The sequence below is a fragment of the Gambusia affinis genome, linkage group LG02, assembly GCF_019740435.1.
Source record: "Gambusia affinis linkage group LG02, SWU_Gaff_1.0, whole genome shotgun sequence".
NCBI classification, from domain to species: Eukaryota; Metazoa; Chordata; class Actinopteri; order Cyprinodontiformes; family Poeciliidae; genus Gambusia; species Gambusia affinis.
Window position 1 is genome coordinate 26,723,097 of NC_057869.1, and position 16,027 is coordinate 26,739,123.

Genomic DNA, 16,027 nt, shown 5'->3' on the forward strand with positions numbered 1-16,027 from the left:
TAGTGAGAAGACCTACTGAAGAATCACATTTTGCTTAGGTGACTTCTGGCTGACCTTTATTCAGAGCCTGACCTGCAGAGTAGAAGAGAGCAAATACAGATATATTTGTTTCCATCTTTTGCAAAGTTGCTAACTATTAATTGGTAAGGCATGTCTTATTATCTTTCCACCCTACAACAGGTGACATTGTGGGCAGGGTCTGCCTCACGCCAGAGTAAAAAAGGAGGTAGTCGAGATCGGTTTCACATGTAAATATCTGTCCAGAAGTGCCTCATCTCCCCCCTGCAGCCTGCAACCATGGCGGAGGTTATCAAGGTGAAAGGCACCAGGTAGAGCAGGGCGGGCTGGCCCATCCCCGACAGCAGCATCACTGCAAAGGTCAGCAGCAGTCCCAGGAGGTAGGCTGCAAGGAGCGAGAGGGATGGACATCAAAATACGAGCAAAAAATATATATATACGTACACAAAAGTAAAGAATAAGGAAAATGACCAAAGCAGCAGCTGATGAAGTAGACTTTCTTCCTGCTGTTGATCCAAACGTCAAACCTGCTGCAATAGGCCACCAGGAGGCCTGTTGGGTAAAGGACAGTCCGAGAGCAAAGTGGTGAGCAATCGCTGCTCTGTACGTTTAAAATGTCAACCTCAACAGGCTTTGAATCTCACCTGGGACAATGATGTCTCCGTAACCCAGGATGGAGAACTGCAGCCCACACAGGTTCTGAGGCCAAGCAGAGAACCGCGGGACACGCATCACCACAGGTATCTGCACATGTGGAGAGTATTTTTTTAACGTCAGAGCAGTCGCAGGAGTGGGGCTAGGCACAGCGGCTAATGCTTTATGACCGCAATGTCTGTAATACTGCTGCATTTGAAATCAGAGTCTGCAAAAGCAGTCGCGCCCCAATGGTGGGGGAACATCAGGTGGTCATTTATTGTATAGTTTATCGTTTATTGTGATAAATTTAATATGATAATAATTTAGATTTATCGCTGTTGTGATAAAATTACAATAAAAAAAAAAAGCAAACCATCTGTATTATCAGCTTTACTATTTTCTTCACCGTTTGTTCAATGAAACCCTCAAAACATATCAATAAATTCAAAAATAGGATTAAATGCAGTTACAACTTGCAGTTTAATGATATGAATCATGCTACTTAATGTGAATATGTGTCCTAAAGAGACGCTTTCCAAATGGGAATGTTTTCAAAAAGTAGTATTTGTGTTGGTGGGGCTATAACTGCTGTCCAAACATAAATGAAAAACCCAATAAACATGTTATATATATTGACATGTTGCAACATTTGGATACATCTATATCTGGAGCTGGAAGGAGGCACCCTAAAGGTTTTAATGCCTGGTCCCCCCACGTGAAAACTTTCTTGGGGTGCCACTGCTTTACTATACAACACAGTAACTTTGTGTGAATATAGTGTTGAGCTGATAGAGAAAATACTGCAATTCATTTGGACTGCCCTAGAACAACAGAGAGAAAAACAATAATGCACAAAGTAGTTACATCCACTCCCACATTTTTATGTTGGCAATCATTCTAGAGACATAAAAAAGTTCCTTCCTCCACCTTTCCCCCAGGATGCAGCATAACAAACAAAACAAAAAAAAGAAAGAAAAAAAAAAGGTAGTGGATGGGTAACAAGTCAAGTCTTACTTTCTCAGAAGGAGGCTGGGGTTCAGCAGGGATCTCCACCATGTTACCTTGTGTCTAAGACAGAGCCCACCCAACCCCAGCGCACAGTTAGTGGATCAGTCTACAGTTCCCCTCAGGGCATTCACAGCAGCCTGAATGCTAATAAAGCTGCTAACAGTTTGACAGAGAGTACCACCAAGCTTAGCTTGTAGCTTATCGCTCACGAGCGGCCGCCCCGTCCCAAACCTCCCAAGACGAAAACACCTGCACATGCGTTAATAATGTTTTACACAGACAGGGAGGACGGTTTGTCTTATTAGGTAACAGATAAAAACTGGAAAAAAAAAAGCATTAAAAAAAATACATGTGCATCTCAATGAGTTACAATATCAATACAAACTTTTATCCAAAAAGTGAAATATAAGTAATTTAGATTCATGACACAGCTTCACAATCCACTCAAGGCAGCAGTTTTCCCCTTGTACTTGTCCACCTTTCTCCTTCCACTCAACTTTCCGTGTACAAAGCATTCTTTGTGGAGCTGTCTCTTTGTCAGTGGCCTTTTTTGGCTTCTGGAGAATGTTAATGACACAAGCCAATAGGCCATGACTGCATGGAGCAGACCGTAACATGACCAAAAAGGTGAATAAACATAAACGATGAAATAGATGCCGTTGTTAGTAATGAAGGTATATAGTAGGATTTTTCCATTTTTTTATTGAATGTAAAAGATTCCTTAATATTTTGATGACATTCTGGTTTAACGAGATGCACATGTACTCTTGTACACTGTAAAACTAGACTACATTTTCCAATAAGTTAGAGTTTTGCCATGTCCTGTTCCTACGGTTAAATATCATTTTAAAGATGCCACAGAAATAGCTAGAGTGACTGGAGTTTTGTCCTGATAAATGGAGCAACATACTCTCTGCCCCCTCTTATTGCCGATACCATGAGTTGTTACGGTAATAATATAGTAATTTTCACTCATTAAAAAAAGTTTGTAAACAGAAAAAATATTTTTACAATATTGTTCATTTTCTGATAAAGTGAAGCTTTTTTGTGCCTGTCCTTTAGTTTGCAGCGGTTCATTCTTGACATTTAACAGGTTTCTGAAGAATTAACATTCGGTTTCCTGTTCCCTAAATTGTAGTACAATAGTTACTTGGTTCAAAACGTAACAAAACTTAGATTCAGGAAACGGTTTCTCCTTCAATGACCTTTTCCAACACCACATAATAGAAACTTTCTGACCGAACCTCTTCGTCTAGCGCTCACTCGCCTCTCCACATTCATAAGAATTTGACTCAGGTCACCATATTTGGGATGACTTTAGCAATTTATTTTCACAGTTTCTATAGGAAATTATAAATATAAAACTTTTGGAGAAATTACCTTCTCCCCAGACGCGTCGGGGCCGAGAGCAACCTGCACCATGATGCTGACTCCATTCTGTTGAAGGGCAAAAAAAAAGGAAGTTTTTGCATTTCTCATCAGTTTATTAAATAACGACTGCCGGTGATGCAAACAAGCACCGAAAATCTACAATTAGGTGTCTGGCTTGATTAACTTGATTTCAAAACTCTTGAAACATTATCATATGAATATTGAATATTAATTGAAGAAATACCAAAATAACAACAACAAAAATGACACATGCAAAATGTAATATAGAAAGAAAGCTTATTGACACAAACCTTTGTGAAGAAAGGAGTTATGAACACAAAGAAGACATCATATAGCAGGAGGAGACTCAGCAGGATCACACAGATCTGTCAGAAATAAGACAAGTTAATATAAAAAAAAAGCTGATTCTAGATCAGAGAAATCCGACAGACAATCCTAAACTGTTAGGTTATTATTTAAAATAAAGCAAATCAAAAATGATACCCTGGCCAATTCTACAAATATAAAATGGAAAACATACACAGCCTAAAATAATACAAGGTGAATTCTCCCCCAGAGCAAACACAATAAAATGAAACACAATGCAAAGCAATAAAAGGCTGAGGCTACAGCTGTGTGACTGTGTGTGACTGTGTGTGACTGTGTGTGACTGTGTGTATATACCTTGAAATTGGACAGTGTGATGGTCTTCATGAAGTTGAGGCAAAAAGCAATACCAAGCAAGTTCTGCAGGACCCAGATCCACCTATGAGGACAAAACAGCTTTTTAATCAGATATGATAAATCGTCCACCGACAGGAAGCGGCTGGTCGGAATCTAAAGATCTGATGGGTTTTTTTGTTGTTGTTGTTGTTTTTTCAATCAGTCTACCCAACACACTCAATGGATCTTCAGCAGCTGACAGATAGCTGAATGTATCACAACGTTGCTCCGTTTTAGAGCCAAACTGATGACACCTCCACTCCTTATCTAAACATTTAATGAATTCACTGATGTAGCTTAAAAAAACCCCTGACTGATTTAGTAACCTAACACCAAGGAGTAAATTGGATCTTTTTTATTTCAAATATTAAAATAATATATTTACTAAAACAGCTCTACAATTGCACGCGATTTCGTTAAAAATTTCCAGTTGTTTTTTTTTTCATGATTTTATTGTTGAGAAAATGACATGTCACATTTATGCAGTGAGTCAGGGGGGGGGGAAAGGTATTTCGTTGTTATTTTTAGTCTTTAAGAAGAAATCAGTATTGAAAGATCATCAATAGAATCTGATCAGTGAATCTGTAGTTTTTATCCAACCATGTTTCATAAATTCAAATACAGCAATGTATGTCTGCACTGGGGCAATCCTTACACGCATGCTCTGTGACGTGAAGGTAGTGAAATTAATAATGCAGCGATTGCAGTTATCTGGCCGATATTTAAAAAGCCTGAGGTGCCGATTTTCATTTTTTCTGACATTAATTTTTTTTTTTCTCTGAAAAGCTGCTAAATTTAGCAGCAAAGTTGATAAGTTGTGCAGAAATGACCCTGTCGGTCTGCCCTCCCTAATAATCGGTTCACAAGTAAATATCGGCCGACTGCCGACCTCCCAAAATTCAGAAAATCGGGGCCGACTTATTGGAGCAGGCCAAATAAAAGCGATACTTTCTACAGTCACTTATTATCAGCGAGTGGGGTGTTTGCATTCTGCAAGCAGCCGGTGAACCAAGTTACCCAGTCAGGGTCTAAAAATTGAAACCAGGTCTTCAAATTCACGTGAACTAATGAGGATGTTGAAGTGTGCGTCGTTTTGTGAGAAGCACATCCCCAACGGTTTGGGCGTTTCCAACTTAATTCTGCTTCACTTCAAATCGAACGCCTGCATTAATAGCAGATAGAAATGAATCTGAAATAGGAAAGAGTGTGTGTGTGTGTGTGTGTGTTGTGACTGTACCCGTCTTCATTTCTGTACACTCCCCAGATCACAGCGACGGTAATGCACACAGCAGCCAGCAGGATGGACCTCACTGAGAAGCTCTTGTTACGCACAGAGAAGCTGAGAAAAAAAACACACACACACCAATGATTCGGGGTGCATTGAACAACTGAAGCTGCTGGAAACACAGAAATAACCCAGACACACACACACACAATGCTCTGAGCGACACACTCCTGGTGTGAACACACAGTCTGGGTTGTTTATTTTGAGTAATGGTGATCGAATAACTGCATAAATGAGGAAACGGGGGAATATTTCTTTATGATAACTCATCTACCAAATATTCGACTTCAAAATATTATTTCTAAGGCTGAAACTAAAGATTATTTCAGGGATCAATTATTCAGACGATTAGTCAGATTTTTAAAAATTGCCACATTCTTCAGATTTTTCATTAAACCACTTTTTTATTTTTTTATACAAAATTAAAAAGACATTAAAAGGCGCAAGTAGAGAATGAGAAATGCAATAACATAGCAGTCGTTTAGTATACATTTGATCATTTATTTTTTGCATTAATCAATTAATAATTAAATAACAAAAGGTCGTCAAACCAACATTTTGTCCTTTACAGAATTTGAACCAGGTAATGTGAAAACTGTGTCACTTGACAGTTTTTTTTTTATCTAACTTAAAAAAAACATGTAAAATGTATATATATTTTGTACAGTTTTGGCCCAATTCCTGCTGTGAGTGAGTTGTTCTTTCAACAAACGGTCTTCTTTTGAGTCTGCATCCTCTAGTTAGCGACGAATCGATTCCTAGATTATCTGATGATTGTTTCAATAAGCGATTAATTTGATTAATTGTTCAACCCCAATTATTTCCAGCTTTTTACCACTTTTGTAAAGAAATAAAATCATCGGCTTTGTGCACCTTTCAAACCGCATTTTGTAATACCTGTGGAAGCGAGGCTCATACCTTAAAGTGCCACAACGGATTAAGTCCAGCACCGCGTCCAGGCAGCTGAACAGAGCCGAGGCAGTGGCGAAGCAGAAGATGACAATAATGATGTAAACTGTGAACGGGAAAGGAAAACAGATTGCGCAGGTAATAAATAAATAAATAAATAAATAAACAAATAAATAAATTCCTCGCACGACTGCTCCATTCCCAACAAGCGATTCGCTCATTCTGTTGCGCTCACCGAGAACGTTGTAGAAGAAGTACATGAGCACCAGCATCCCGCACATCACGATGACGAAGATGATGATGCTGAGGGGGGAGTAGAGGACTCTGCTGCTGTCCGCTTTGTGTTCTTCTGCTCCTCCTCCGGTAGCGTAGTTCTTCAGTCGCTCGCTGGTGAGAAAAGGGGAAACGTGTTTTGAGCAAAAATTTAAAATGGCTGAGTAATTTAACAGCAGTTTTCATGTAATGATTACACACAATAGCTGTTGTGCTCCTAATAGGTTAACACCAGCAGTACATCAAGCTGGTTAGTTAGTCAGGCTGTCTGCTCATGTAGCCAGACTCAGTTTGAAACGTTCAAACTGTTAATTTGAAACAGAAACCGCAGCGAGTGTTAATACCAGCTTCCTACTTCCGTTTTTATCGCTATGTAACCTAGCCATTCATGAAACATGGTCCTATAACTAACAATATTTATCGTATCGTTTGTAATTTATCAGGAACATTTTCTTCTAAGAATTTTGAGTTATCATTTTGTTAGCAAGTCACAATCAACGATGTTAAACAAAAATGACATTTATTTTAATCAGAAATGTTAATTTATCCATTTTTTCCAACACTTGATCCACAAGAGAATCAATAAATGTCATGAAATTTGGCAATTTGAATAAATAATAATAATAATAGTGATATTACAAAAGTAAAATGTTTATTTTGCTCGGTGTGAGCAAAATAAAAGCTTTTGCTCACACCGACCCTTACGAAACTTCAAGCTCTGAAAGGTACCAACTCTCACCGTTCACAAGCTCCACTCCATAAGCCGCCCAAAGCCACCGTTGCTATAGCGATCAGCAGCAGGATGACGATGTTCGGATCAATCTTGGAGTACTGCGGCGCGTACAGCGTCACTTCCATTCCTTCGCCAAACACCTGGAGGACAAACAAGATTAGGGCTGCAGCTAAAGATTAATCTATCGATCATTCTGACAATTATTAATCCAATTAAAAAATGGCAGATTTTTCATTTAAACCTTTTTTTCTTTTTGTTATACATTATATTCAATTAGATTACATTAAAAGATGCTAATTAATCCCTTTTACAAATAAGAAGATAAACATTTTACAGTCTAAAATGCAATAACACATCAGGGGTTTTGAGTAGAACATATTTATGGACAAAGGTTTTTTTCATCTTAAATGAAAAAATATTTATGTTGTTAGTACAGTTTTGGCTTTTGGCTTTTGGCTGGAGCGTGCCTTCTGTACAGTCGGCACGCTCCAGTTCACAACTAATCGAGTACTAAATTAGCCGACAATTATTTCAATAATCAATTAATCGTTTCAGACCCAGATAAGATCGAAAGTCTTTTTGGTAAAACTAGTGCCATTTCTATACGCAATACTGTAACTTACATAATATGACTAGATTTCACGTTTGCTCTTGGAGGAGATCAAATCTGATCCAATAAAATGCAGAAACAGAAAGCAAACCCCACTTACACGCTGGGCTGTCAGGAAGTCCCTGTACCTCATGAGAGCCAGAGGAATGTGGACCTTTGGATACTCAGACTCCTCGGCCGATGGAGTGACCTGAGGAGCAGAGTTGGCAACCACACCAAATAAACTTGTGTTTACTGGACAAGACCAGTCTATAGGGTTCACTATAGACCATCTGTTTAACTAAGAAACAAGAGTGCAATCACAGAAACAGTCATTCACGCGGCACCTCCTATTCCAGTCTAAAACGTTGTGTAAATGTTAAACTAAATGGTTCTGGAGCAATGTGTCTGTCTCTTTGCTTTCCCAAAAACTATTTATTTGCCTGACAACTACATTTCTGGTTACGCCTCCTACAGAAAAAAAGTTTCTAACAAGTTCCCATAACTCTGCCTGTGCTTTAACTGGTCCATTTTTGATTAGGTGATACAAAGACTTGAGATTTCTGGCAACAAATGGTATTCTAGGTGCGCATGGAAACCCACATCATGCACACTTTGAAGCACAGTGGAGGATCAGTGGTGCTCTGGACCTGCCAAACCAATTAGGAGAACTTTTGTGAAAAAGTTAGAAAATACAGAAAATGTATATCTCTACCCAAAGGGGGAAAAAAAACAACAACGAATGCTGAATATAGAATATTACACATGTGAACATTTCACTTCCTGTGGTTTTCTTTTAGTCGTTTTAATACAAAAGGAGAAACAAGATTCTGATTTAGCCAAAGTTGGAAGTGAAACTTGTAAAACTGGTTTAGTCTTGGTGGGTTCTCAGCAGGTGGCTATAATGTTTCCAAGAAACTGAGATCTTTATCTCATAGAAGAAAAAACAAGAACAACAAAAACAAAACAATATTGAATATTTAACAACTAAAATTAAACAGTAAAAAAGGGGCATGTATTGCATTTTATTTTTTTCAACCAAAAAGGCACTTTCACCTAAATGTCTTACCAAGGTTGTGTTGCTCGCAATAAGCAGCGCCTTAGCGCCAAGTTCTTGGGCGACAATAGCCTTCTGGCTGAAATTGCATTCCCCCCTCATCACCACCAGAGCTTTGCCCTTTACCGCCCCTGGTTGGACTCCTGAGGCGTCACACAGCACAGTGGACGTCAGATTCACCAGCTTGTACGTCGGCTGATAAGGAAATAAATAAATAAATAAAAATAAACAATGAACAGACAAGCAAGGCCAGAGTTTCCTGAAGAGAAGATAACTGCTTAGAGAGTCAAAAGCTTACAGCTTTAGCGAGTGTGTCTTCAAGAGGAGTCCAGGAGTGATTGTAGACGAGGCAGTAATCCCGATATGAACTTCCATTTGAGATGTGCAAAACAGCCTCTTGGCAATTTACCTGTAGATGAAGAAATACAATGAATATTTTAACCTAATTCCACTTTTTTTTTAAATTACTCGCACCAACATGACTAAATGGAGATCCCGGATAACGACACTTACACATCCTACAAGTTAATCTTTATTTTAGTCAGTGGTTAGACTGGAGAAAGCAAGTTATTTGCATGGCTGAAATGACTAATCGGGTTAATCAATTATTGAAATAATCGTCAACTAATTTAGCATTCAACTACTTGTTCACTGGAGTATAGAGTCAAAAAAAAAGAGAAATAATTTTCTAAAAAAAAAAAATAAATAAAATTCAGAAACGTAATAATTAAGCCACATAAAATATGTACATTTTACATTCAAGATAAAAACACCTTTGTTGGTAAATATGTTTTAGCCAAAACTCCACAAGTGGAATACTTTTAGCTTCACCCGTATCAAATTTGTTAAAGGAACGCCATGTTAGGCAATAAAATATCTATTTTCTTATTTTTAAAAAAAATAATTAAATTATTTCTTTATCTGCATATTTTTATGTACTTCTAATGTAAAAAAGGTTTGTGTGGTTAAATGAAAAATGTGGAGAATTTGCCCCTTTTTTTAATCAAATTATCACCAGAATAATTGATAAAATATTTGATTATTGATTATTTTTTTTTTTTCAATTATTAAATCGTTATTTAAGCAGATAAATCCCACTGACACCACGACCTCTTTCACAAGAGTGACCCGGCCAAGAAAGGCAGCAGCACACGTTATGATAGATGAAACAAGTAAACTCAATTAAAAACAAGCAGTCATGTTTTCATATTTACACACATAAATAGTTTTTAAGAGTGACTGTTGTTGTTTGTCCATTGTGCACCCTGCTTCTTACCTGTTCACCACTGGGTAGATGAAATATTTCTGTCTGATTTTATCTTAAACTTGCAGTTCATTAGACATATTATATAAAATTCACACGCAGTTTTTTTCCCATGACAAAATACAGATTTATAATAGTTATATTTTGACACCATTATACATTACCTTAACATATAAAAGTGCTAGAGTATGAATTACACATTTTATTATTTTAGAATTAATTTTAATATTTATTGGAATATCTTATTAACTATGTACAAATGTATTTTTTAAATACATATTTCCAATGTTCGAAATGATTCTATGTAAATATTTATTTTCAATGTTATTAAATGATCATGGGTAAATATTTTTGTAATGACTTATTTACTTGGAATGAAGTACGTTCAGCTGTCGATGAAGCCGTAACAGTAGTCGTTTTATTGTTTGTCTGTTTGTTTTTTTTAAATTATTGTTTACCTTTGATCGGGACTAATGCCGAAATAAAAACTTTGTTGCTATAGGGGAGTGGAGATTGTGAAAATCCCTTTCTACCTTAAACACAACTTAAACTGATGTTTAGACTGGCCAAATTGATTAAAAATGCCGTAAAACATTTTAAACTACATTTAATTGTATATTTTTATATACAAATCTATATATAAGACGTGTTAACCCGTGTCCGTGAAAAAGTTCAGTAGAAGCACAGTTTTCGGTGTTGCTTCAGTGAGGCTGACTCATAAACCAGAAAGCTAACACCAGTTAGCATCGTTAGCTTCCCCTCTATTCTCCGCATTCTGTCCGTTTTAAACCACAGCGAAAACACATCGGCGCCTTGTAACGACCCAACACGCAGGCTGGTGGCTCTCGGCGCTTAGTTTGTCACCGTGTTTTCGACAACCACATAGCTCTTTAAGCTCGACAGAAGCTAGTCCCTTTTTAACCTACCTGCGTTATTAGGGAAATGACGAACAGAAGAGCGACGCCGAGCGCTCCTTTCACCTCCATCTTCGTCTTTCCACGGAGTTTGTTTGAATCTTGAGTGTCAATTGCTTCCTGTGCGGTACAGGATCATTTTTGTTCGGCTGGATGAGTTCGTATCGTGACGGTTGTTGTTTTGGATAGCTGCCCCGGGCACTTCCTGTATTGGCTTGTGTCATGTGAGACGCAGAGCCTTTTTAGTTTCTGTTCCTCTCAGAGACGCGTGTTGGGCCTACCGAGAAATAAAAGTCTCTCCAAGTCGAGGGGGGAATTCCTTTCTCCTCTGGGCTTAAGCGAAACATTCGTACGCTTTAAACTTTTTACAAGTTTCTATCCTGCTACGTCGAGCATTTTGGTGGTCAAGTTTATACAATGTGTATCTAATTACTGATAGACAAAAGGAACATTATCTTATATTAGAATGGGAATTAAATCATATTAATGATCAAACTGTGACTAACTGAAACTGGAAAGCTGAACATTTAACTTCAAAACTAATAACCTAATTAAGAAAAGAAAGGAAATACATAAGATTTTTGGGACCACAAATGCATCACACAGTGTCAAAACAGATTAACCCCTCCTTTTGGCGATCAAGACCAGCTAAAGGCAGAGGTCAGGTCAGGGTCCAGACTCACCTGCCCACCACTTTTTAACAGTAGGTCGTAAAACTCAGCGTAAGAGTGAAAACGGGTTAGCCTTCAAGTTAGACCAAGAAATGTGGCTTTAGGCGTTGTGTGACTGCAAGATAGATACGACTAGGGAAAGAGGGAAAAGCGATTGCCGGAAAATGAAAACTAGCAGCTATGAATTGTTCTGGAACCAGAGAGTCTCTAATACGTGGCAGATTTAAACCAGTATGGTTGTTATGAACAAGCATGGGGTCATTAGGTCCTTCTCAGAAATTAAAATAACAGAAAATAGTCAAAGATTTGATTTACCTTAAGTGGCGGGAGCCGGAAAGCCCAGAAATCACTGGTTCAAATAAATGTTTCCTCTTGTGTGCAAATGGCCCAGTCAAAGCCCAAACCTAGATCCAAAAAAAAAATTCATTTTGGGTGGACACAGCCATGTCTTGATTGGTTTGCAGTTTTGTTCTGCTCTTTTTCATTTGATGGACCGACCAGAACTACAAGATGTTGAAATATTGGGCTCCGCTCTGTGTTTTCGCCCTGACCTGTCTGCTGTGCTCCTCCATGATGCCATTTCCTCACCGATGTTCTCTAACAAACCTTGGAGGCCTTCACAGAACATCTGGATTTATAATCAGATTCCATTACACCTGGGTGGATCCTACTAATCAGGAAACATCTAAAGGCAGTTTTGGGGGATTTCAGAGTAAAGGAGGGCCGAATACAAACACATGCCACACTTATCAGATTTTTTTGCTTGTAAGTGAAATGTTGTAATTTTTTTTACATTTAAAAACTTAAAACTTCTTTGTTTTGGTCAGCAGATGCTGCATTTGAATCTCTCTAACTGTCTTTTCTGGGGTTTTGCAGCATTAATTTGATTTCGCATTGATTTTGTGAAATTTCCCAACCATATTGTCTGGTTCAACAAAAGTACTGATAAAATCCATGGTGGGATGGTGTTTTTCCTTTCATTTCTCATTAATTCTACATTTATTTTCTTAATTTTTTTACCAAGGAAGTTGTGTTACGTTTTAACTGATCCAAAGTAGTTCTGTAACCGGACAGAGAACAGAGGGAAGTGCTCCTGCTTTGAACGGTGACCCATTGAAACTCTCCTCACTAATTAGTTAAAAGCCAGTCTGCTCGCCCGTCTCAAATGGGAACAGATGCTGGTAAACCCGATACGTTGGATTCACCGGCTTCACCTCACTGCATTTCCGTGGAAAGCTCAGAATGCGGAGAAGATAACAAACAGACCCGGTGCTCAGGGAAAAACCGTCTTCACCCTTACAAAAAAATAACATGAAAATCACATGTGACCACACGTGATTCCCATGTTCCACATGTGATTTTTTTGTAAGGGCCGTGCAGATCAGCAGGAGCGTCGCTTTGGAAGCCAAACTATTATTATGCCCACAGCTCGAACTCACTCAAGCACAGGCCGGAAGTCTTGAGTATCAAATAAAAAAACGTTCAGTAGTTTTTAATTAGTTTTTAATAGGTTCATTCTACAAAGAGGGAACTATTTCAATCTGTTGCTTCTTGCAATGTTGATTATGGCTTACAAATGACGAAAAATAATAAAAAAAGAAAGGAAATTCAGTGTTTTAAGCAGAAATGTCTGCCTCCTGAGAACTGTTCGTTTCTATGAATACTCAACATGGTGGGTTGACACCCCAAACCATCACTGGCTGGAAACTTCTGACTTTACTTCAAGCAACAAGGATTCAACAAATGAAATGCAAACTTTAACTTCATCTAATAACTTTGAACCACTAGGCAACAGTCCAGTTTCTTTCCTCCTTTGCCAAGGAGAAAAAGAACCGGATGGAAGCGCTTCTGACTTCATCCGTGGTTCAGCGGTTGCTCGACACGAGGAGCGTGACTTTTGCAGCCCATGTGTCGGACTCGTCTGGCTTTATGCTCTTGACGCTCTGACTCCAGCTTCAGTTCATTTCCGGGGAAGTTCCCTCAAATTCTCCAAGGGATTTTTGCTCTACAATCTCCTCTCAAGGCTGCTGCTTTCCTTCCACTCAACTTTCCATGAATAGCTAATTCAGAATATCCTAATTTTCTGAGACATATCATTTTAAAAAATGTTATTATATGTAGCAAAGATGCAGATCATACAGGTTTGCTATAATCAAAATAACAAGTATTAAAAGCTTAAAAGGGTTTACTCCCTGTGTAATGAATCTCTATAAAACTTCAAAACCGTTACATTTTTTCACAACCTTCAATTTTCTAATTTTATTCTATTCTTTTTCCTCTTTCCATGATGTATGTCCTATGGTGGTTGGTAATTTGCAAAGAAATATTTTTAAAAATTAAGTTCCATGAACTTATCGAATGTCATAGCAGAAATTTAAGTTCTGTCCTGTTGGTAAAGAGGGCAACAAATTGTTAAGGTACTAAAGTTTACCTGCTTTTTAAAAGCCTGAGGGTGCTGTAGAGTATTGTGTTTCATTCATGCTTTACTTGATGAATGAAGCCGGAAGAAAATGGCAAACAAAACATCCTGTTTGGGTCAGTGTGTTCTTTTCCTTCCTGGCTGTGATTTGGCCATCATTTAATCAAAACAAATCCATCTCTCAACAGATCCTGCCGGCAACGACGGGAGAAGAAAAACATATATATATATATATAAATATATATATATATATATATATATATATATATATATATATATATATATATATATATATATATATATATATATATATATATATATATATATATATATATATATAAATATATATATATATATATATCAGGTGGTTTATTGTTACTTTTCTTAAATTAACAGTATAGAATTTGATTTTACTGCGCCGTCATATTCAAAGTGTTTGAGTAGCCTAATTAAATTAAACGCATTAATTTAGCTAATGTCAGCAAGTTCATTACCAATGAAATGAATAAACCAAATATAAAGCTGCAATCTAAAGGGAAAAGATCTCCACTCCAGGGATTAACATTGGTAGGTTTACAAGTGTATTTATTTTAAAGCCGTTTTAATATGAACGATGAATATAAAGGAACAAAAATAAAACGAGTTGGTGTAAAATGTTGAGAAAGGTTTACCCATGATTTTTCTAAAATTAACCGACCTCTTAAATAGAAACGACCGGATACAATTTTACGGATTATTGCTCTCAAGGCAAACAATAACTTTATCCTTTGGTAGCTACAATGGACAGTTATTCAAAAGCCGTATTCTTGTATGATTGTTTTTCGTTGCTTATTGCCAGTGTGTTGCCGCATGCACTGCCACCTGCCGGGCACCAGGTGTAAGTTCATCAAATAACTCTTCATAGCTAGTCAGCGGACAAATCTTCCCTCCGATGGCATGAAACTAGTACAAGTAAACAAGAAAAAAAATGGATGGATCAATTGACAACTAAAGATTATTATTTTTGTGAAAATTCTGAACTATTGACAGCATACAGACGACGAGTTAAGAAGAGTAGATAGAAGAAAAAAGTTAAATTTTTCTTTACAATGAATAATTTCAAAAATGGGTCTACATGTTGCTTTCTTATATATTTCCTTCAATGTAAAGTTACATGCAACTGGAAAACAGCATGTAATAAATGGCTGAAGTATAGCAAATTATTTAAATAAATATTACTTCTGAGTAAATATAGAGTTTCACACGACTTTACCCGAAATCAAAAAACCAATATCCACATATTAATATTATAGCTTTTTAAGCTTTTGAAGGTAATCGACAGAGTTTATTTTAGTCACCCGTGGATGCCTTTTTCAACCACACTGTTTCTCGTAAAATAATAATAGCAATAAGAAAAAAAATCAACTAAGATATCAGGAAAAGAATTATGGACTTGGTTCACTTCTGGGTCCAATTTGCAGATGCAAAGATGAGAAATGTTTATGTCTGCTTGCTAGAGTCCAGTTTATGTCAAGTGAAGAAGAGTTATACTTACTGAAAAAGAAAAAAAAAAAACACCTTTCAACATGACATTGGTCGTTTTTGTTGATTTATCAAACCAAAGCGTAGAGGAATGAAAATGTGTGACATTAGCAAAACAAAAAGCGCACAGCCCTGAATAACAACATCCTCTGAATAAAGTGCTAACAGCCTCCACCGTGGCCCCCTGACGTTCCTCAGACTGAACAGAGTGCAAATAAGGAACGTGTTTGGGATAAAATGGAACGTGGATTTAATTAATCTCTGTCACATCTCCTTGAACTAAACGAGGATATCACCATGGAAACAGACCCCAGTAATTAAGCGTTGCTCAGACATGTTTATGAGATATCATTGAACACTTGGTTGAACAAAAATGTGTTTCCTGCCACAGACTGGGAACAAAAACCTCCCCCAAAAAATAAAACTGACAAGATATTCATGTTGGTGCGATGTTTTTGAAAATGAAATCGCCTCGCTTAAATTTCCAGAGGGATGAAAAACCTGTAACAACCCACTCTGATTTCTTGTTTCTGAAAGAAGCGCATCATAAAAACCTGTATTTATGTTTGGGGGGGGCGAGGGGGGGTGCTACGGGAAACTTTTAAGGTGGAATATGTAAAAGCAAAATCAGTTTTG

General features: G+C 37.5%; 1 protein-coding gene across 1 annotated transcript; it reads right to left on the bottom strand.

Moving 5' to 3' along the window:
* Positions 1-34: 34 nt before the first annotated feature.
* Positions 35-11,157, bottom strand: zgc:123258 (uncharacterized protein LOC641502 homolog). The gene is made up of 15 exons (XM_044142080.1): positions 10,793-11,157; positions 8,901-9,011; positions 8,615-8,797; positions 7,667-7,756; positions 6,963-7,096; positions 6,186-6,337; positions 5,960-6,056; positions 4,994-5,095; positions 3,718-3,799; positions 3,345-3,419; positions 3,043-3,099; positions 1,669-1,722; positions 663-762; positions 490-570; positions 35-403 (listed from the first exon to the last, which is right to left on the bottom strand). The coding sequence occupies exons 1-15, from the start codon at positions 10,850-10,852 to the stop codon at positions 243-245; spliced, it is 1,539 nt and encodes a 512-aa protein (XP_043998015.1). The 5' UTR covers positions 10,853-11,157; the 3' UTR covers positions 35-242.
* Between the last annotated feature and the right edge of the window lie 4,870 nt (positions 11,158-16,027).

Excerpts from the sequence above, each read along its gene's own strand:
- zgc:123258 (XM_044142080.1), bottom strand. The coding sequence starts at position 10,852 with ATGGAGGTGAAAGGAGCGCTCGGCGTCGCTCTTCTGTTCGTCATTTCC. Across the intron at positions 3,420-3,717 it reads TCACACTGTCCAATTTCAAG|ATCTGTGTGATCCTGCTGAG; the intron begins GTATATACACAC and ends TATTTCTGACAG. Across the intron at positions 571-662 it reads CGGAGACATCATTGTCCCAG|GCCTCCTGGTGGCCTATTGC; the intron begins GTGAGATTCAAA and ends TTTACCCAACAG.